The 23,576-nt window shown below is 48.2% G+C and overlaps 2 protein-coding genes across 2 annotated transcripts in view; both read left to right on the top strand.

The window, feature by feature from the left end:
- LOC126516843 (carbonic anhydrase-like) overlaps nucleotides 1–23,576 on the top strand; it is a 138,909-nt gene that overhangs the window by 107,164 nt on the left and 8,169 nt on the right. Inside the window, exons 6-8 of the mRNA XM_050166949.3 lie at nucleotides 983–1,213; nucleotides 7,916–8,074; nucleotides 18,307–18,369. Coding sequence (XP_050022906.1) covers nucleotides 983–1,213; nucleotides 7,916–8,074; nucleotides 18,307–18,369 — 453 coding nt within the window. The remainder of the gene's footprint in view (nucleotides 1–982; nucleotides 1,214–7,915; nucleotides 8,075–18,306; nucleotides 18,370–23,576) is intronic.
- On the top strand, nucleotides 19,387–22,836 carry LOC140216271 (uncharacterized). The gene is made up of 2 exons (XM_072286667.1): nucleotides 19,387–19,397; nucleotides 19,745–22,836. The coding sequence occupies exons 1-2, from the start codon at nucleotides 19,387–19,389 to the stop codon at nucleotides 20,853–20,855; spliced, it is 1,122 nt and encodes a 373-aa protein (XP_072142768.1). The 3' UTR covers nucleotides 20,856–22,836.

The following is a 23,576-nucleotide window of genomic DNA, read 5'->3' as shown; positions in this document are numbered from 1 at the left end:
AATTACTGCCTTCGATTACATGCCCTCCGAGACTGGCGCAGTTCACTGGGCCAGACAGCCGTCCACGCGAAGCAGAGAGAACAGCCAAATAGAAACGCACTGCTTAATAGACACTGAAGAGAAGCAGTAAGTCAGTTTATACTGATAAAATATTCTTTAAGAACTCTATTTTCCTTAATTTCGCGATGATGGGTTGATTGTTGGAAGAGAAAACAAAAGTAAGAGTTCAATTTTATTTGTATTTGATTTCGCGCTGAAAACTCATGATGGCTCTGAAACCCCAGGGCCGTATAGTACGTCAGTGTGACGTCACGAATTTCAAAGTTTTTTTCGCCCACTTAGACCGCTGTGGCTCAAGAAAGGGTTTGAAACTTGCTAAGTTCAATATTTCGCTATTTTAGAATGCAATGTAGTGCACCTTCAGCAATAGTGAATTAACTGGACCAAAGCCTCCCCGCCCCTTTCTACTTCCTATCACTATGGTACGAATTTCTTTATTGTTATTACAAAGGGTAATTTACTAGTTCAGCTCAAGTTATTTTTTTCTTCATTGCCTCTGTAATAAACGTCTGCTGCATCGGAACTTGGAACTGAACCCTCATTGAAGTCGCGGCTTCGACCTCGGCCGCGGCAGCCGCATTTAGATGGGGGCAAAATGCAGAAAAAAAAAAAGAAACGTTCGTGTACTTCTACTCAGGTGCGCGGTAAAAGATCCCAGGTGGTCAAATTTAATCCGGATTCCTCCGATCACGTACGGCGTGCCTCAAAACGATATCGTGGTCGCGGCACGCATAATACCACGGACATTTTTTTCTTCTCTAATTGAGCTCAGTTGATGATTCCTACTCGTTCGAACTGACCGGGCGTAAATGTCGTACTTGGCGTGGCCGCTTGTTCCGTGGCCTACCAACTGTGCTTCTCGTGGCCTCCAACAGGGTTGCATGCTAATCCTTCGGCGCTGCTCGCGTGCCTCTTGTCGCAGGTGAGCCCGACGGCGAACGAGGACATGAGCGTGGTCGTGGACGCTCTCAAGGAGGTGCGGCTGAGCGACCAGAAGGGCTTCAACCTGCAGAGGCCCGTGGTGCTGAGCCGCTTCCTGCCACGCATCACGCGCAGCTACTTCCGCTACCGGGGCTCGCTGACCACGCCCCCCTGCTCGCAGGCGGTCACCTTCACGGTGATGACCACCACGGTGCCAATCAGCGAAGAACAGGTATGTATATATATACGCGCGAGCCTTCCTGCCCTATGTGCCATGTACGCGCTCGGTCTGAAAAAGTTGGTGCGAGTGCGATCACGAGAGGCGAGGTTTACGGAAGCGTAAAGTTGACGGTTACTTTAGCATACGCTGAAAAGGATGAAGGCAGAAGCCTGCCCGCTCTATTCGTTGCCTTACTTGGCATTTTCATTCGAATGCGTCGTTACTCCCGATTACTTGTTTTCTCCCACCAAAGGTCGCGGCTTCGATTCTCGACCGTCACGATATCAATTGGAATCCCACTTGGAGAGGCCGGCTCACCCGTATCTCTGCGTTGACTTTAGTATGCGCTAATAAGCACTTGGTAGAGTGCGAACCTTTAGGTATCAGTCCTGATGCCAGTGATAAAGCACTCGATATGCATCTGGGTGCCAAGCAAACACCTTTAAAGCTTGAGCAATACAAGATATTCGCCCCAGCTCCAGCCTGCAGATACCTTTTATGCTTTACCGACCACAACACACGGCATTGTAGTTGTGCGCCCCGTAAACGTTGCGATCAACTTGGACTACCTTGAACCATCGGCGAAGGATAGCACCCTCTGCCTCCCAGCACCGGCTCTCTGCGTTGAGTCGTGGGTTCAACTGCCTTAATTAACTTCGCCTTAATGAACGCCAGAGGTTGTGGGTTCGAGTCCTTATGAATTTTGATGCCATGAATTTTGGCGCCATAACACCGGACATCGGATTTTTCGACCCATGAGCCACCGAAGGCTTTCGCCTTCAAGAAAATGGGCTGCAGCGTGTGCGACAGGCATTACCAAATGCTGACTGGGGGCTTAAAAAGAAAAAGTGCAGGATCACTGCGTTCTACCGGTGCTCACCTATGGCGCAGAAACTTGGGAGATTAACAAAGAAGCTAGAGAACAAGTTCTAATTAAGGACCGCACAAAAAGCGATGGAACGATAAACGTTAGGCGTATAACGACAGGAAGAGAGTGATGTGGATCAGAGAGCCAACGGGAATAGTCGATATTCTAAATGACATAACGAGAAAATAAATAGAGCTGCGCATGCCGTGTAATGCGTAGGTCAAATAATCAGTGGACCATTAGAGTTACAGAGTGCGTACCAAGGGAAGGCAAGCGCAGTCGAAGACTGCAGAAAATTAGGTGGGGTGATGATGATGATGATTAGAAGAATGGTTCAGGGTGAAAGTTGGAGGCTATCTATTGTAATCAGCGTGCAAATGAGGGAGGGCAACGGAGAGTTTGTCTTGTGTTCCCGCTGTTCACGTTGGTTGCAGTGAGCTGTGTTAAAGCTGTGCTTCCGCATAGCTTTAGCTTGGCTCTTACGCCTCCGACTTTGCGAGAATAACCTCTTCTTCTTCTTCTTTTTCATCATAGTCATCCTGATCAAATTCGCTACAGGGCAAACAAAGTTCCTCTCACATAAATAGCTGGTTACTTCATCCTCGGTTGTTTCACTGTGTTATATACTTGCATCTTTCGGCGAGTCAGGGTTGTCTTCCTGACCTAGTCTCTCTCTCTCTATCGCGCGCGCGCGTAATGTTTTTATCATTTTTGCTATACTTCCGTCAGGCAGCAATCGAACCCAGCCCATATGTCTACACATTTCCTAATTTCATCGCTCCTTCCGGTTTTCAGTACAGTCTTCCATTCTGCACTTGTTCACACTGCGGAAACATAAAGATTGAAACCGCAATGCATTCCGCTGCAGATTCAGTGCCCTTATTCTTCGAAGTTCGTGCAAGGCAAAGTTTCTAACAAAAGGTTATGCTCCGAGTACTGGCTGACTTCAGTTCTGGAATTACGACACGTCTCCTGAAATTATCCATTAAATGTTAATCGGTGGATATTTGTTGATCGCTAATTATATTGGAGAATATCGCGCGAATTCTTATATTCTGCCGCTGATGTTACGCACGGACAGTAAAGAAAAAAAAAATCCTTTTGTAGCGAACACCATTTCTTAATGTGAGACGCATAGTCGTCGCTGAAACAGGCGGTGTAGTATCGCGCCAATTTAAGCTCGTCGTCTGACTTTCGTTCACCGTGGTAGAGGACACACGTTGGAACGCGCGTGCCGACAGTGTGCAAGACGATAGCCACGCCATGCGCCTCGTGCGCCGCCTCCTTGACACAGTGCCGTGCGGATATCCCTGCCCCGTCGTTTCCTTCGCGACACCATGTGCAATCGCCAGCCTCAGCGTTTCCTTACCAGGCTGGAAAGCGGAACTCCGCCGCAATATGCGACCGACTATTGCGTCTACATTCTGCGAAGCGGCAGGCGAAGAAGAAATAGGCGTACCGGTGTGCTGCCTTGTGAACTGTCCGCAATGGCCGTTGGCCCAGCAGTTTTCGTGCAAATGATGGTGTATTTCTGCTTTGAAAGAAAGAAAGAAAGAAAGAAAGAAGGAAAGAAAGAAAGAAAGAAAGAAAGAAAGAAAGAAAGAAAGAAAGAAAGAAAGAAAGAAAGAAAGGCAATCGTCGCAGTGGCGCTAATGCTTGAGCACCGATTAGTTGATCTGTCCACCATAGGGGACGCGACAGTATGCAGACCTACCCACGGCAGCATACAGACGCTATGTCGATATCCACCCAGCTGTCGGTTTAGGCTCCTCTGGCCTCCTTGAAGCCCTTGGATTCAGGGATAACAGGGAGAAAGTAAACACGTATGCAATAGAGGTTAGTAAAAGGTGATTGGAGGAAATTTGGAGGCAGAAAAGTACGGAGACCACAAATAACGGAGGCGTAAAAACACAAAATTCCCTATAGTGGTTGAGAATTTTGATGCTGCGAATTTGTGTTTTCTTTAAAGATAGGTAGGACATAGTACACTAGGAAAAATAAGAACAAGAGCTTGGTACCGCCCCGTTTAAAAGGGGACACTCACATCCATCCATCCATCCATCCATCCATCCATCCATCCATCCATCCATCCATCCATCCATCCATCCATCCATCTCCAGGGTTGTGTTTCACTCAGTTCCTGACTTATGAAGTCTTCAGAGTGTTTCGCAGATAATACAACCGACTGTATGGAGCGTATTCTCGGACGATCGGTTTCGGCGATATCACTTCTTCTTCTTCTTCTTCTTCTTCTTCTTCTTCTTCTTCTTCATCATCATCATCATCATCATCATAATCATCATAATCATCATCTTGGTTACGCCCACTGCAGGGCAAAGGCCTCTCCCATACTTCTCCAACTACCCCGGTCATGTGCTAATTGTGACCATGTTGTCCCTGCAAACTTCTTAATCTCATCCGCCCACCTAACTTTCTGCCGCCTCCTGCTACGCTTCCCTGCTCTTGGGATCCAGTCCGTAACCCTTAATGACCATCACTTATTTTCCCTCCTCATTACATGCCCTGCCCATGCCCATTTCTTTTTCTTGATTTCAACTAAGATGTCATTAACTTGCGTTTGTTCACTCACATAATCTGCTCTCTTCTTACCCCCCCCTTAACGTTACACCTATCATTTTTCTTTCCATAGCTCGTTGCGTCGTCCTCAATTTAAGTAGAACCCTTTTCGTAAGCCTCCAGGTTTCTGCCCCGTAAGTGAGTACTGGTAAGACACAGCTGTTATACACTTTCCTCTTGAGGGATAATGGCAGCCTGCTGTTCATGATCTGAGAATGCCTGCCAAACGCACTCCAGCCCATTATTCTTCTGATTATTTCCGTCTCATGATCCGGATCCGCCGTCACTACCTGCCCCAAGTAGATGTATTCCCTTACCACTTCCAGTGCCTCGCTACCTATTGTAAATTGCTGTTCTCTTCCGAGACTGCTAAGCATTACTTTAGTTTTCTGCAGATTAATTTTAAGACCCACTCTTCGGCTTTGCCTCTCTAGGTCAGTGAGCATGCATTGCAATTGGTCCCCTGAGTTACTAAGCAAGGCAATATCATCAGCGAATCGCAAGTTACTAAGGTATTCTCCATTAACTTTTATCCCCAATTTTTCCCAATCCAGGTCTCTGAATACCTCCTGTAAACACGCTGTGAATAGCATTGGAAAGATCGTATCTCCCTGCCTGACGTCTTTCTTTATTGGGATTTTGTTGCTTTCTTTATGGAGGACTATGGTGGCTGTGGAACCGCTATAGATATCTTTCAGTATTTTTACATACGGCTCGTCTACACCCTCATTCCGTAATGCCTGCATGACTGCTGAGGTTTCGACTGAATCAAACGCTTTCTCGTAATCAATGAAATCAATAAGGTTAGTTATATTCCGCACATTTCTCTATCACCTGATTCATAGTGTGAATGTGATCTATTGTTGAGTAGCCTTTACGAAATCCTGCCTGGCCCTTTGGTTGACAGAAGTCTAAGGTGTTCCTGATTCTGAAGTCTAAGGTGTTGCTACCCTGCACGGGGGGAAGGGTGAAGGGGGATGAAAAGAGAAAGAGAGCGGAAGGGGGAGATAGAAAGAAATAGAGACGAGCACGACCAAACCGCGTGCACTAAATAGCGGTAGGGGGCGGCGTTCTTAAGGTCTATCGTGTAGCCCCGCAGACCGCAGGAACCTTAATAACGCGTGTAAGGCCTTTAGCGTGGATGTTCTGTGGGAGTATTGACCTGAAGCTTTGAGTTCTGTTAGTGGACGATTGTCCAACAGGTCTAGTACTCTGCACAGCACTTGTCTCTGGGCGCTATGTCGCGGGCAGACACAGATAATATAATCGATGTTGCATGTGGCGCACGTGGGGCTGCTGGCCATTCCTATAAGGAAATCATACGAGTAGTAAATGCAACGCCTAGCCACAGATGGTACAACATGGTCTGTTCACGTCGTGGTAACCCAGGCGGTAGGTGCATCCGTATGTCCGGAGACAACGAACGCAAACGACACATGGTGAAATCGTTCGAGTCCCACAGAGGCAAAGTACATTCACGGGACATCAGTCGCAGCCCAGCCGCAAATCTCTATAGAACTCCTCAGCCACTTGAACTATCTTATCCATATTAGTAATGGTATTGCCGGCTTTGTCTCTTAACGCATACATCTGATTCTTGCCTATTCCTGGTTTCTTCTTCACTGCTTTTAGGCTTCCTCCGTTTCTGAGAGCATGCTCAATTCTATCCATATTATACTTCCTTATGTCAGCTATCTTACGCTTGTTGATTAACTTGGAAAGTTGTGCCAATTCTATTCTAGCTGCAGGGTTAGAGGCTTTCATACATTGGCGTTTCCTAGTGATATCATATCAGATATCACATATATGATCTGATATCACTTCAGTGCGCGCTTATTGGCTGGTTGAGCAAAACCAGATGAGCCGATTGGCTGGTCGAGCACTACGTCACGCGAAGGCGATAGTATGCCACCGAAAGCGATCGTCCGAGAACACGTCCCCAGGACTGCCCTTTACCGCGTTCCTTTTAAATGGCCGCCCATTTCGCAGCCTCTGTCAAAAGTTCCGAGACCACCATTTTGCCGGCAGCTGTATCCTGTATAGGTCACTGACACACGTCTGGAGTCGTTAGTGGCCTTAAATCTCTGAATTTCGAGGAAGCCGTTATGCTCATTCCCTTGAGCGCCGTGGATAACCAACAGGTCGCAGGGCGCATGGATTCCCGGCCACGACAGCCTCGTTTAAACGGGGCAGAGCGGAAAACTAGTAAAATTACTCTAGTGCCCGGTGTCTCTCACTGACTTCGCGTTGTATTGCTTTGGCATGTTAAGTATACTCAATCGATTGATCGATTCATGCGCCAGTCAATCGATTTGTTGAGCTTCAGAGCGCCAGGGCCCCGCCGCAGATCCCGGCGACAGAACTTGAGACGTGCGCAGAAGCACAAAGTTGTGTGCGCCCGTTTTGATATTCCCACCGACCACCTCCGTTGAATATCCACCCTATATTTTCACTTCGTTGTCGTCATAACCCGTACTCTTCTTCCCACCTTCCACTATACTCCCCGTCCCGTGCGTGGTGTGTAGCAGGCTGGCAACCCTGTCTGATGATAATGTCCTCTATTGTAATAATAATAATAATAATAATAATAATAATAATAATAATAATAATAATAATAATAATAATAATAATAATAATAATAATAATAATAATCTACCATCCCACCTGCGGTTTCCAAATAAGACTGCTGGAGGTAACTCTGGCACTGCGATCGTTCAGCCATTATTAGACTGATGAGAGCTTAGTACATGAATTTGATCCTTGAGCATGTGGCTTCAGAAGTTCTTCCGGCTTTATTCGCTGCGCTTGATCTGTCTTGATCGGTCCTTATGTATCGGCCTAAAGTTTGAACCAACCCTATTTTTCTAAACGCGGAAAGCAATAAGACTGCGCAAGCGCTTAACAATGCGCATTGTTTCATTCATTACGCAGTGTTTTGTTGAAGACGATCAATTTGCAATGTCACCAAGCCGTTCGAAGCCGGAAGGGCAAAGTCTAGGCAAATCCATGTACTAACTATCATTCGCCCGCGCTGGCTGAATCACCATGCTTGCAACTGCCACAGGCAATATATAGCGTCATAGTTTCCTCCATAGTTATTTTTGCACAAAACTAACGGCCCTCTCCTATTCGCCTGCCTGTGCGCGGAGTGGCCGGCTGGAGACAATGCTCTGCTCCTAAGGCCGACGTGACCGACTTGTCCGCCTTCTCTCTGAGTAATGTCCCTCTTTCTCTCCCTTCGTCTACCCCCCCCCCCCCCCCCCCAACAGCTGCAGCAGTTCCGGCTCCTGCGCACGGGCAAGGACGAGAACTCGTCGACGATGGTGGACAACTTCCGGCCCACGTTCCCGCTCAACGGGCGACGCGTGTTCAAGAGCTTCCCGTCGTCGGCGACGCGCCCGGGCCTGGGGCCCGAGGGCTTCCCTTCGGTACTGGTCTGTCTCCTTGCCTTGGGTGGTGGACGGCTGCTGCTGCTGCGAAAGTGAAACTGCTCGGGGTGTGGTGGCCGCCGCTGCTTCTCTGTTCCTCCTCAGACGCCCAATGCATCTGGTCTCTCGCACGCACGCACACACACACACACATGGGCACTCAGACACACACACAGACACGATAGAGAGAGGACACTCTGCGTGCAGGAACCTGCCTGCTGGACACTGGTTCACAGGAGACTTAGAGTATGTAGTTCTTCTCACGCACCATAGGTGGCGCACCGCCGTGAACACCGAGGTCGTCGTTTCCGACTCTCCGGGCCCCTCCGACAGCGCGGCTCGCAGAAGAACTCCGAACAGTGCCGTGACACGTTGCGTAGAGCGGATCGACACCCGCCCCGTCTGGCCAGGACAGGAAGTTCTGCGCCGACCACTCGTTGGGACGTATTCTTTTTTTTTTTCTTCTCGCACGTTAACCAAGCCGGTGCTATACGTCAATTGGCAAGACGTCGCCGCGAGTGACTTGTTGGCGTCCGAAGCGAGGCCGTTTGTTCTGGTGATCGTTGTTGTTGCTCGCCAAGTTGACGCGGTAACGGGGAAAGTTCAGGCGCCGATTCGACGAATGTGCACCGACGCCGTGAGCAGTGACATCTTGTTGATACGTGCAGAAGACTTGTCTTTCTTTTTCTTTTTTCTTTCTTGAACTCCCAAAATGACCGAATGCACCGTGTCACACTTTCGCGATGCTGGTCACGATGGTGCGTTTGGCTGGAGGCGACCGGTGCCGCTTTTCCCCCATTTTCGAATACGGAGCGCATTTGATCGTTTTCAGTAGTAGTAGTCAGCACGTAAGTTGCGCTGACGCGTAGCATTCTGTAGAAGATGAGAAACTGCCCCGGTGCGTCGCAACAGAATACATCCTTTGAATAGGACTACGCCTATGGTTAACACCGTTGTTGCTGCCTTTTCGCATACGGCACCCTTGTTGGGGACAAACACTATACGAGACTGCATGTCACTTGAGAGTCGGAAGTAGGACTTGCTCACCGTCGTCTATACGTCCAGGGTGCGCGTATATCCTTTCGCGTCGAGTCGGAGACAAGTCAGCGCACGTTTATTGCGGTGAGATGCAAGCGACATCGTTCCTTTTGGACGGTGGAAAAATTTGGGAGTTTGTAAATGTGACTCCCGGTGCGTCACGTAGTAGGACCGCCTACGGCTGTTTTGGTAAGGTTTACGCGCCGCGAAAACTTCTATGGTGGCGTTGAACACGTTTTTCTAAACGTGGCAGTCGGAATGCGTGTGCGTGGTTCGTTTGTGATTATTCTATCTCTTTTCTTTCTTCATTGCTCTTGTACTGCGTTTTACAGACAGACAGCTAGGCTGGTTAGCGCTGTTCCACGTGGTAAGGCGGTCCTTCCTCCAGATACAGAAACTATAGGTCATTAGGTGTTGACAAAAGTCATTGTCTCACGCTTCCGGACGATATAGTCGCAAATTTCAACCGTGAAACAATAATTAAGGCAGCTGAGCTCGTTAAAGAAAGTGTTCTTATGAAGTAAGCCAATCATAGCGAATTTATCACTTTAATCACGCAACTATCAGATACATCGACAAGACGGAAAGCATTACGGAACTTCCCACTTTGTTTGATAAAGAATGTGGTCTTTCTTTGTTTTTTACGCCGAACACACACTATATGCAGAATACTATTGTCATGTCGTAGCGTAGAAAAGAAAAGCAAAATGTAAACCACGGGGCAGCTGCATGGTCTAGTTGGTATTAGAGCAAACGTTAAATTATTATTATTTGCAGCAAATTCCTTACGTAACAAAAAATCAAGGCGAGGAATACTTTTTCGTCATCCCCACGTATTTCTTCATCATCGTCTTCTTGCTTCCATTTTTCTTTTGTTAGTATTTTTTTTTTTCAGCTAACGCAAACATTTTGCTGCCATACGTGTTTGAGAGGCATCTTCCTCTCCCGACACCTTTTACCAAGTTTTTTTTTGCTAAGCTTCTTGCCAATAGTGCCCCGTCCTTGACGTTTCGTCGTCATATGAGTGAGCTATAGCATATGTATAATGTCCACATAGAGCTTACGCATAATCCACGCTTAAGTACGTTCACACGGCACTGCTTAATTGCGTCAACTTAACCAACATATCTTGAGAACAGAACTGTATGTGCGTCAGAAGTTACGGAAGGATAACCCGGTGCTTGCTTAATTTTCTAGTGCCAAAAGTAATATATAGCGAGGTGTCCACCAGTGTGCGCATACACGATCGGTTTTTCCAACTAGGAGACATGTAAGACAGCACGCCACAAACTTAGACACGAAAGGAGAAATAGAAACGTTGTTTACGCCCAGTTCCTATAGGAAGGTGAAACACGTGACATATTCCAGGAAATGAGACCTTGGTGCGACACCTTTGCTATGCGACAGTGAGCTTCCTGCAATGCGCAGGCCTGTCATCAGACTGCGAGATCTCGCTCGAGCGAAGGGCTTTTTTTTTGTGCCGTAAGCCGCGGTGTCCACGTACACATTATAATTCTTTTAGGGGGGGGGGGGGGGGGATTCACACGGGCACTCGAGGTGACAGGGATCCGTTTGTTGAGTCAGTCGTCAGTCAATGAGCCAGATGTTCTTGTCGTGTTGTCCTTTTTTTTTTTTTTTTTTTTTTTTTTTGTCGACGATTTTCCCTACGCTTAAGGTGCACGTCGGAGAACGGTTTATGGGGAGCTGCAGCGCCGAATTGGTGCGAGATCGAGAGAAAGAAAACGTTATGTCTTTAGCATGTTTTTTTTTTTTCTTTTTTGTAACGTGCTTGAACCGGCGAGAATGAGTAGTTGTTTCACATCTGCAGTTGCCTCGAACACGGTCCGAGTGCTTTGTTTGAAAGCAGACACCGCTAACCATCGACTATCTAACGCAGGCGGTCGAACGTACCTACGTTAGCTGGAAGCTAAAAGCGCACGTGGAGGTAGAAGCTCCGTTGTTTCCTCTTTTTCCTCGATGCTTAAAATGCTTAGTTATGCTTAAACGGCTGCTAAAATTTTAGAGTTGCAAGTGCGCTTAAAATATTTATCACTTCAGAGTTTCAATCGTGAGCTATTTCCTTGTACAACAGTGTGAGAGATTCTGCACCTACAGCTTTCCTATGGCATATGGAACGCTTCATTTTGTGTGATTCAGAAGTGTATAATTCCGGTGGACTTGGCGTTTGCCTGTAGAGCACCAAAAAAAAACGTGCCCAGCATCAGTTGCGCTCGTAAAGTTCTCGTATAATAGTGTCCGCTGTGGCAACATCTGTAACTGTTTCCCGAGAATGACGAAATTTGTTTTCGTTCAGTTCTTTTCTTTATCAAAGGTTGTCGATGTCAGATGACCTTTTCTTTCTTCTCCTGATTTTCTTATATATATATATATATATATATATATATATATATATATATATATATATATATATCGCGAATCCATGATCGCAAACAGATTGTTATGGTGGTAAAGACCGCTGGACACGGTTCCATCAAGCCACACGAATTGTATTTCTGTAGCGTACGGCATCGGTTCCAAAATTGAAATATCCATCATCGCGTGACTATACGTTCTTTGGAGAATAGCGCACGCCGACGCGTCCGCGTTGTATAGTGACGAGGAGTAAAAAAAGAAAGGATGAGAGAACAAAAAAGAAAGAAAGAAAAGCAGTGCACGCAGTGCCAGCTGTTGTATAGAGAGATAATAACGCTCCGAGGCGTGAATGTTTTGTTTTCTGGCAGAGGCTATTTGGTGCCGTGTATATAGTAATATTGACAAAACTGTTACCGGAAGCACCTTCCAGTGCAACCACGTGCGTTGCTATGCCATCATGCTGTTATAGCGCAGAAATGGCGAAACGAACGGGTGCACACGAGCAAAACAACATTGGTTTGCCAAGACATGATGCTCATCCAGTTGTCAGCTGAGTGAACTTTGTTACTGAACTTTTAAGGCATCCGACGGTGCAACCAGCACCTGCCGTTGTTACTGCGCCAAGAGAGTTGCTCTGTTTGTCCACTCTATACCTAAGCGCAGGCTGCCGCTAGAGCTTGTGGTAAAGTTCGAAAGAAATGTTGCCACGTGGACTGCTTTTTTTTTGCGACAAACGTGAAAGTGGTGCATCGAGTTCCCTCTCCATTGACGTTTCCGTCAAGAACTGTGCGCTGCTCCCTCAATTCATCGCACAAGAACTTATAATCGCGTAGATTTAGTTCTTCGCCCGAGTGACACGGAGGCCTCTTTGCGGTCTTCGTGAACGTTCAGTTGTTGTGTTGCTGCCGTAAGTTAATGCGAGAGTTTAGCGTTGTATCAAAATGGGAGCTTGCCATTTTGTTTGCTTCTTTTTGTGTGTGTGTTTTTGTGAGGGCAGCCGATTGGCTAGAGTTCTTGACAAAATGCAGTTGACGCTCAACATACAAATATTTGTGCTAATCGCTTCGCCGTTTAGCTACGTCTTACATAGATCGCCTTGCCAGATATTTTCTTAGACTTCTGATAACTTCGGTGAGTTGCAGTCGATGAAGCTGCGCGGCGCGCTCGCGATTTCTCAGATGTCAGTAGCCCCGCGTCTCCTCGTATAACAAGCACTTGTGAGCGGGCCCGCACGCTTGTGTCGCGTTATTGCGCATGCGCAGCGTAGTCGCGTTGCGCATATGTGCTCTCAGTTCCTGGCGTCTCCGTCGCAACAAGTCATTTCGTTTTTCCCTTACAGATCATACTTCGTCCGGTGTTGATTGTTGTTGTTATCGTTGTTGCTGTTGTTGATCTTGTAGTGGTTATTTAATTACACGCTCCGGAATAGGGTAACGCGCCTTGTTTTGTCTACGTTTACGCAGTTATTATGTTTTTGAATGAACCGCCCCAGAGAAATATTTCGTAAGTACCGCAGCAATACGAGGACTGTCTCAAACGAGCTAACCTTAAATCGAGAAGTCTTCGCAGCACGCTTTTTTGAGTTCTTTATAAATGTCTGAGGGCGGCTGGCTGCAGCGGCGAAGGCATTGGACGCTTTCGTAGCGCTGACGTCATCTGCGACGTAGAGTTTCATACAATTACTAGAGGGGACTGTGGCGCTGGTGTCTACGGGAGCTGCGAACAGAGCGATTCAGCCAGCATGGAAATGATGGGTAGTACATGGATTCGCCTAAACAGCGTCCTTCCGGCTTTAAATGTCTTGGTGACGTTGCAAAGCGGTAATTTTAAAGAAAATGCTGCGTAACAAATAATAAAGTAAACATCATGAAAATCGTCTGACGGTAAGATTCGAACACAGGACCTTTAGTACAGAAGCCCGATATTGAAACCGTTGAACCACTCCAATTATAGCAGCGATTATGCATGCTGGCAGAGCCTTATTACCTTCTGCATTAGAAAAAAAGGAAGTATAAATTGCTTTGAAACATAGTTTGATTTAGGCACAGATAAAGCGTAATAGACGAAGCCACAACAACATCTGAAGCCTCAAGAACGAAGATAAGACAAGTCTATGAAGGCTAACCATCATAACCATGGTCGCCGAACGATTGCAGCTCCGGCGTTCCCTCTTGTAACTGTAGGAAACTCGGTGACGTACCTGCGAGATGTGCGCGTCAATGAGGAAAGCGACGTCGTGCGCCTTCGCATTCGCTGTTTACGAGCTGTGCCAATCAAAAACTACTCGATTTGAGGCTATCTCACGCGTTATATGAAGAAATACTTGTAAAAAAAAAAGAGGCATATGTACTATTATACATGCCGCACGAAACTTGTTACACTTGTCGCGTCCTTCCCTTCGGCCTCCGTTTGTGCCTGGTCGCTTGTTGTTCACCGTTTTGAGCGAGGGGGAAAAAAAGAATAAAGGAACGCGAAAGAAAAGGCAGAACTATAATGTCGCATCAAATAAAAGCAAAGTTTATATTTATTCCGCAATAAAGGACATGTTCGTTTGACGAATTGTTGTGTGCACGGCTCTTCCTTCTTCACTCCGCACATCACGGCTTATAAGTCGACTCTTTTTGAATAGCAGCCATGCCATACTGGATCGATGTTAAAAAAAAGATAGAGAGAGAGAGAGGGAATGGGCGAGAGGAGCGGTGCAAGCGTTCGACCTATGTGCGCCGTGCAATTGTGTTCTGGTTGCGGTTGTGAAGGCCGGAACTGGAATAGACGATGCGTTGAGTTATACGCGCTGGAATACGGTACTTCTCGTACTTTCCTCTGTGTCACTTTCGTTGAGCTCTAAAAACGGATAATGCGATAGCATTTTACATATAATAGACACGTAAGTAATGGGTGGTGTGCGTTCATCCGCTTTGAGTCTGGGAGCTCCTTCAAGCAGAAAGACCACGAGCTCAAATAAGCACTCAAAGAAGCAAAAGGACAGACTTCGGCAAACCTTTCGTAAATGCCGTCAATGTACAGTCACATCAGTACGCGTTTGCAGTCCTTTAGCGTGTGTCACACTAGGCACAATACTACAACGGGTCACCATAGCTGCGACTTGCCCTCTTTCCAACCCCTATTTCCCCCACCCCAGTGCAGGGTAGCAAACCGAAAACTCGCATCTGGTTTACCTGCCTGCCTTTCCTCTCTCTCTCTTCTATTATAGCTGTGACGGACAACGGACACCAATAATGCTAAACTTTTTATGTAGGGATCTCGTTGTAAAATGAATAACATGTTCAAGAGATCAGATGTGAACAGAGCGAGTCCGCGTTTGTAAGCGAAAAAAAAAAGGAAAGAAACACCGCGGCCGGTATAATTCGTCCCGGTGTGCGGTGGCATACACTGCAAAGGGACGACCAACCATAGCTCTCTAATGACCAATGTGCTTCATTTAAAGTGGCCTCACAAAGCTTTATAAGGCACATTAGGATGCATCACCCCACAAGACTTTTCTAACAGAGTGTTTTCGAATGCATCTCACATGAGCTGAACTCTTGTATCGGCATGACCTCCGAGATAATTTCGCAGCACCACCATAACTCGGAAGTAGTAGCATTGACTGTATCGGCACAGAACTATTTTTTATCTTCACCAGAGCGTGTCATCACGTTATAAGTGAAATTTGGGATTTTGCTGGACCAACCGTGACGTCACAAAAGGCCAGTATAGTTATAATTTTTAGTGGTGCGCCCCGATAAGCCGGGAAAGAAAAAAAAGGCGGGCGTTATGAGAAGTTTAAGGAAATAGCAGGCCATCTTTCGAGTGAAACTGAGTTCCTGCTGCGAGTACCGAAATAACATTTTGGCTCATCTATTCAGGAAAGCACTGTCTAGCGGGTTTATTTTCCATGTTTTGCAATGTCTTGCAGGGCTCCTTTAAGACATGCCTCTCTGGTGCATAATGTAAGCAGCTCTTTGCTTTTCCTGTTGAATGTATCGTCTGTTCTGTTGTCCTTCTGCCACGGTGTAGTTAGTGCCGCAAGAACTGTGCTCTGCAGCGGGGCGAGTCACGTGGTTTGCTTTGCGGGGGGGACTGTGGATTACAGCTCGCCGCACGAACGCATCTCGGTTTCGGTTCTTCCTTTCACACTTCTCTGCTCTCTGGGTTCTTTTCCTCCCTGACATGTCCAGGCAGGCTGTGGTTTACTGGCTTACGTGGGGCACGGCGCTATGCAGTTCAGTGTTCGCAGTGTATGTTTGTGTGTACTTTCCCTTTCTCGGTTGTTTATGTTATTCACGACAAGAGACGCGGTTTCGCTTCGTAACGCAGTATATTTTGTTCTAATGCGATTAACGCCAGGATTTGCGTGTAAACATTAAATTCGACGGGTTTCTGGGAAACATGGGGGGGGGGGGGGGTAATTTGCGCATGAGAGGTGGAGTCGAGAGTAGTTTTTCAATCGTAGTTCCCTCAACCTCAACACATCGATTGGGTGAGGAGTGCACAACAAGACATACGATGACGTTATGGACGGGGTCGTTATGCGGACCATGAAAGTCCTGAATTGAGCCACTTGTACGATATTTATGCACTATATGCAACCCCTGCGTGGTTTACTTTCTTTTTCCCCGTTGGCAGGTGTTTGTAGGCGAGGAGGGTGAAGGGGAGGGATTGCAACAAACTATAGGTGATAAACAATACTGTGCAGCTGCGCCGCTGCCATTAGATTTCCCGATGCGCACCTCCTGCCACGTGATTGTTAGGTCAGTGGCTTCAGTCGCCTAGACAGCGCAACATATGTGCGCATCGGAAACCGCAGCCGACGCGACAGACGTGAGGCCGCGTGTCCCTTTGTAGATATTAGCAAGCCTGTTTTAAACACGCCGCACTTACGGAGATGTATTTTTTTTTAAGTATTTTAGGCCCGGCGTATATACGCTCCTCAAGTAAAGCATGCGGCCCCTAGCTCACTGTAAGCTGGCGTAAGGGATAGGCTGTACGAAGCACGAGATTTAAAACAAGTTCCACCTAATCACTGCGCTGTTCTGATTCCGGAGGAACGAAGTTACCTGTTGTGTGTACTTGCAGCAACCGTCCCCGGATCTCGCATTTCCTGCATACCCTAAAGAAAAAAAAAAAGTGTGTCACAGGGCCCGGTTTACACGCCCTGGAAGGTTATATAAAGGGGTTGCCGAGAGTCGGCTAAACGAAGTCGGAAACTTTCAGAAGGGGAAGAAGGGGTCCCTGTCAGGACAACTAACGAAGACGAAGTCTCGTTGCCGAATCGTCGACTCCACGGACATCCCTTCTTCGACCACTGTTAATCAGTCTCAGTTTGTCCGTGTGCTTCGTCCAGAATGGAGTTAGATGCGCGATAAGCATACTTGAGTCAATCATTTAGAACGAGTATCCAGTACTCTCTTCGTTGTTCTCTAAAGAGCATGTGTACCACACAGCGCAAACGTGGCGTCACAGGCGGATCGAAGCCCAGACACCGCACTCGTTTCGGCGATCTAGCGACCTTTGCGCGCTCACGCTTCATTCAGTGGCGGCCGGAAGGAAGACGGCGGGAGATAGCGTTGTTTTCCGTTCCTCTCCGAGTTCCTGCACGGGACACACGCGCCGTGTGTCCTGCCTCCGGTCGACGAAAATCCGATGCGATACGGAAGCACGCTGCAAGACCGGCGTGAAACATCCTGTGTCGAGCGTGCTCCGCGGCACAGCAGCCGTCGTTGATCGAAGCAAGGTGCGATATAGGGCTGCGACCGCGGGCGTACGTGACTCCCCGAAGCGACCGTATGAATGAGAGCTCGTAGCAAGAGGTAGCGATAACGCTCAGCCGCGTTATCGCAGTACCGTTCGACGTATTCTCCAGTAGAGTTGGCTGGTTCGCAATGGTTCGTCGCACAGCGTCAGAGGGAACAGTGTATATATTAAACGAAACACAAGGTATAGGCGAAGTGGAAGGGACAAAGGCTGTGGCTGCATCGTGGAAGTATTTGGAGAGGCCTGCACGCGTCCCGTTTGTTACGGCTCCAGGGGCATCGCGTTAGTAGTTTTTGAGACAATATGACTGGCTGCTCGGGGACAAAGTGGTACGGGTAAAAGTTTGACAATCCAGATGGTGCTTGGGGATCGCATTAAAGCGCGGAAAACGATTGAGCGTATTTTTAGCGAGGCGTAATGTCCTTCTTCCCAAAATGAGCGATGCAAGCGTGCAGATGCGGAAAGCATTGGGATTTAAAAGCAGCTATGAAGAAAATATAGTTCGAAAAGGTTAAGAGATAAACAAGGGGACTCTGGATACGGTTGCCCAAAATTTAATGCGCTGTAGCTTTTAAATATATTTTTGATTCCCAATGAGACATTTCTACGCCATGCGGTATACACACGTCGTCTGGTCCGAAACGAATTCTGTGCATGGCATCCAGCCTTGTCGCGGTAACTACACTTGAATCGCTTTTAGGTGAGCTTTAAAACGAGAGTACCTTGCGGCGGAAAAAATGGAGGTGCATTCGACGCGTCGTTGCCGCTTAGACAGCATTCTTAGTTGCATAAAGTTACCTGCATGTCACGTTAGGATTTAGTGTTGAAGGGTGCATTAATGCGTGCGGTGAATGATCAGGACGGTCTCCTCCATTGGTAAGTCGATGCCGTTAACGCGATTACGTTGCCATCTGTATACATCAACCGCGGTTCAAGTTTGACAACTTAACATCGCGCCTGGGAGGACACCGCAGCAGACGTGTACAGCTCTGCGCCGTAGAGATTTTCTTTTTTTTTTTTTCTTTGGACGTTGCTCCGAAGGACTCGCTCTCTCTGACTTTCAGCTCCAGGACGCCGACGACTCCTACGCCATCTTCAGCGAGTCCGGCTTCGACGAGAGATTTAGGGTAAGTTCGCGTGAGCAGGAGTATGTTCCGCGCTCAGGTCTTGTGGCTTCTACATCAAAAGACCACGGCAGCGAGCGAAGCAAATTGGGGAGTACTGTGTTCACTCCTCCCTCGAGCTGGGGCTTGCCCTCGACAGCCGACGAAGAGCATTCGAACTGAACTACACCTTTCTTTAAGAGTAAGAGAAGATAGACGCTTGCAGGTGCAATCGGCGTAGAAAGCTGTGCACGGCTACACGCTAAAGTAGTAACCGAGCATTACACGTGTGGGTACCACGCGGTGTCTCATTTTCGTCGACGTCGCCGAAAAAGCACCCGCCGTGGTTGCTTGGTGGCTATGGTGTTGGGCTGCTAGGCACGAGGTCGCGGGATCGAATCCAGGCCACGGCGGCCGCATTTCGACGGGGGCGAAATGCGAAAACACCCGTGTACTTAGATTTAGGTGCACGTTAAAGAACCCCAGGTGGTCCAAATTTCCGGAGTCCCCCACTACGGCGTGTCTCATAATCAGAGAGTAATTTTGGCACGTAAAACCCCGTAATTTAATTTTAATTTCTTTTCGCCGCAATATAGCGGGCACACATATGCTTTACGCCACCCTTTCTATAGAGTGTGGGAAGAGTGGTGCGATGCCATATCTTTGTGTTTATAGGAGGCCTCTGCTCCAACAAATTTCTTTTTTTTTCTTTTTTTTTTGTCAGATAAGCTGGTTGCCGCTGTTCAGGCAACTTGTCGCAGAAATGCGACAGCGAAAACCGGGGCCAATAGGCACAGCGGTTCCGCGCGTCTTCCTTTCTCAGCCCGGTCAGGGTGTCCTGGCGGGGCGTAGAATCGTATACACAGGACTGATGCAAGATACACACAACACAAAGAGAAGTGGAGGTGTCCGCGTTGACGTCGATGCGGGAATTTGGCAGCGCAAGCTCTAAAGCAAGTTAAGCCAACGCGTCTTCTGGCAGGCGGCACAAACACTTTATGCCACTACGGCACAAACACGAGTAACGCGTTCTCGAGAAAGATGGCCTGGAGGTTAGACACCCTCCAAGTGGACACGCTGTCGCAGAACTTCACGCGCAGTTCTGGCTTTCTTATCGCAAGTTCAAGCAGAAAAAAACAAAACACATTCAACAAGCACGATAAACAGCGATAATGACGCATTTATTACTGCATCTGTTTGTCTAATGCTTCAGCAGCCACCATCTTCGCTAATGCTTCAGCAGCCACCATCCTTCGCCCTTCTCCTTTGATGATATACTTAACCTATTCAGGTTCCCTTGCCGCGCCGCATTGACAATACTGTTTTGCCTCCGTAAAAATTCAGTACGTGTTTGATTGTGATGACTGTCTGTGAGCCAAAAAAGAAAACGGATTTGCAGGCGTCGGTCCGACTTTCTTTCACCAAACCCCACGCACCCCTTCATTACCACTCAGAACCCGAATCGCAAACCTAACGGTGACCGAGGCGGAAACCGGCGCCAGCAGCAGGGAGGTCGTCCCTCGTCCCGGCCCCCAGGGAGTTCGCGACCCGGAGGTTCCCCCTCCTCCTCTGGTCCCCGAGGTTCCCGACCCAAGCCAGGCCGAGACTCCCCGCGAGTAGACGGCGGAGGCTCCTCGCGCCCTCGTGACTTCCCTCGAAATGATGACGGGCCGCGCGACCCTTCCCGAAACGATCGTGGTCCTTCCCGGTCCCGCGGAGAGTCGCCCTCGCGTCCCCGAGAATCCTCGCGGCCTCGAGACCGAGACCGTGAGTCATCCTCTTCCGGACGTCGTCCTCGACCCGACGACGACTCCCCGCCGCGACGTCAGGGCAGTCGTGACGAGGAAGGCTTCCTTGGCAGACCCGAGTTTTCACGAGGCACCCCCACTTCCGGTCATCGTTCTCAACACGATGATGACTCCCCACCGCGACGTCAGGGCAGTCGTGACGAGGAAGGCTTCCTTGGCAGACCCGAGTTTTCCCGAGGCACCCCCACTTCCGGTCATCGTTCCCAACACGACGATGACTCCCCACCGCGACGACGCCCGGGCACTCGCGACGAGGAAGGCTTCCAGGGCCGACCAGACTTCTCCCATGGCAACTCCCCTTCCGGTCATACTACCGGAGGCCCTAATCGTCCCGAAGAATTTCCTCACCACGAAAGTGTACCCGGTCCCGAGGACTTCGTAGTGCCCGCTGGTCACCGGCAGCGCCCACGAGGCAACTCGCGGACACAAGGCTTCCAAGGACCCGAGCAATTCCTTACTCCCCAACAGTCCCGTGGCCCCCAGCGCTTTCCCGAAGGCCCCCAGCGTAACACTGGTCCCGAGCAGTTTCCTGGTCCCGAGCGCTTGCCTGTTCCCGACCGACAATCGTACCTGCGGGACCAAGGGTTCACTGGAGGTTCCCCGGAGTCTTCGCTTCCCGAGCAAGTGTCGCGTTCCCAGGAGTTCCCCCGTCGCCAGGTGTTCCCAGAGGGCTCCGGTAGGCTGAAACCCCTTGCAAACTAAATGTATGCTTGTAGCTAAACTTGCCAGTTCAGTGTATCAAGCGGCGAGACAGATTTCCGTTAAAATCCCCAATGCATATATATACAGACAAGCTGTGGCGGTTGTGAATACAGGTATACCTGTGGGCGTCCTAGGATGGGGATCATGCTTTCGACGCCTTAGCCCAAGGCGTGCTAAACAGCATCTGACCATTTGCCTCGTACCCTTATAAAACAAAAATACGTACTGCGTTCCCTCTACCTTACATTACGGACTTATAGATATTTAAATACGCAATGCATGTGCACTCACTAGCGGAGGTTATAAGGTGGCTGCAGAGCTATAATCGACAGGTATGCATCATGTACATAGTATAACGTTTGAACCGTGATAAAGAGAAGTATATTATCTTTGGTGCGTAAAAGAAACTTGGCGCTATGGTCCGTTAGCAGAAATGACGTCATTACTGGCCACATTCCCAGTTTTTCAATTTCTTTTCTGTGCCACCAACGAATCAAAAGACTACACAATTCTCACTTTAAATCAACGTTAAATTCAAAGTAAATTAAGCTTTACCGCGTGCGGAGCTTTCGTAGCTGAAACATCAGATGAATCCTGCCTTATCAAAAAAAAAAAAAAAAAAAAAAGAGGCAGCAACGCCACCTTTCCAATGCCCGCACCAGCTCTGTGCGGTGCCAGGTATCTTAACGGCGTCTTATCGGCTCTAATTAATTCTTTAATTTGTAAATATCGATTACATTATATTCAACAGAGAAAGAAGGGCGGCACGAAGGTTAACCAGGCAGTGCCTGGGCCGGAATAATGTAGCGATTCTGCTCCAACGCTATTTCTTTTCGCGCTACTCAGTGACCTGAGCGGTGCTCCGTCGACGTTATCTCAACAATCAGCGGCTCGTGAATTTAAGATGATAAGGATAGAATATAATCGCGCGAAAGGAATCCCTGCTATATACCGGCCCTGGTTTGCTGCCCTACACGGGCGAGGAGGAAGGGGAAATGGAAAGAAAGCAAGGATCTAGAAAACACACGAGGGTCAACCAGACGGCTTTCCGGTTTGATACCCTACACACAAGGGGTAAGGGTAATGGGGAAGAGAAAGAACGGGAGAGAGGGAAGTAGTCCTGCGCGCTCGACGGGATATGCACAAGGGGGACTGTAAACGACCACTCAGGCCGGTGCGCTTCAAGAGCTGCACTATTATCGCGCGAATAGCTTTCTGCGCCAGCGACGGAAGGGCCCACAATCCCTGCATTTCTGACTCCGGGAAGATAGCCTGGAGTCCTGCCTGTTTAAGCTTGTCTGGCGAGAGGGAGACGTCGGACGTCGTACCGAGGTTGGATGCGCAGCAGGTGCTGGATGCTTTTCTCGCGCCCGTAGGACTCGCACGTCCGACTATTCGTCGTTCCAGTACGGTCAGAGCAAAAGCCATTGTCATCCACAAACTTGCAGCAGTCTTGGGAGGAAATTAAATGACAGAGTTGACGTGCACGCGCGCAGAGCAACGTTAACTGTGCACCCAACGTCGGCACTCTGTAAGCTAACACTTAAGTGCGCTCTACTGCTGGTTATCTTCCAAAGTAAGTATCTATACATTGCATTGGAGTGTAATCAGTATTGAATTCAAATACGATCCCTTTCTTCCTTTTTTTTCTTTATTTTTTCTTTTACGAGAACAACGCCCCATAACAGAAATTCATGATGTCGCACTTACGTCAAAGGTGAGTGCAAGGGCGCGAAAGAGAGAAAGACGTATAGGGAAAGGTAGAGAGGTTAACCAAGGACGTGCCCGGTTGGCTACCCTACATTTGGGGCGGGGGAAAGGGGAAGAATAGAAATTTGACAAAGAAAGATTGGCCTGCATATTACCGGCTAATAATTGGCCCTTCTTAACGCCAACGAAGTTCAGACATTTAGTAAAGCAATGAAGGGGCTAGTTGGTGAATGTTCATGGTTATATTGCGCTCAGTTTTACACTGACGATATTAAGTGAAGGACAGGACGTGGACGTACTTGCGCTACGTACGTCCACGTCCTGTCCTTACCTTAATATCGTCAGTGTAAAACTAAGCGCAATATAACCATGAAGTTCAGACAGACTTGTGAAAGAATGTTCGACCATTCAAAACTGGTTTAGCGTTCCTTTACTGTGTATGCATACAAATTTTCTTGCGGGAAGAATAACGACCCTGTACACAGACGCCCTAGGTCGCGGTAAGTCCAGACGTGTGATGGCATGCTCGCCATGAACCTGAAGCGATATTTAGTAACGGTTCTTGTAACCTTTCATTTCGCAATTTCTCGCATTCTTCATTGGCTCGCACGAGCCAGCTGCGCACCCGCTATCCCAGGCATCGCCCACTCTACTGAACGGTTGATAAGAAAATTATAGATTCAGCAGGATAAAAAGAAAGTCGGCACAAAATACAACCTCCGGTAAATGTTATGTCGGACAGCCTATAACCAGAATCAGTGCTGACCGATTCCCTGTAGTGCCCAGGGTGTAACTCTGAAGAAAACACCCATGCAGCACCGTTACATGATTCAAGCTTACACTGACGTGCGTCGTCTATAGCTACGGTACTGGTCCGGATGGTGCAATTAAAGTGCATCGTATTTTAACGTCAAGTGGCTAGGGTGGCAGGAACCATACAATGACTGCGTCAGATTAGTAGCATCTGCTCTTAAAGACATGGCAGAAATGTGGTCCGGCTGGTTTTAGCGA

Source organism: Dermacentor andersoni, chromosome 3, assembly GCF_023375885.2.
Source record: "Dermacentor andersoni chromosome 3, qqDerAnde1_hic_scaffold, whole genome shotgun sequence".
Lineage (NCBI taxonomy): Eukaryota > Metazoa > Arthropoda > Arachnida > Ixodida > Ixodidae > Dermacentor > Dermacentor andersoni.
Note: the sequence above shows the minus strand (reverse complement) of the source record. Positions and strands in the feature narration are given on the sequence as shown.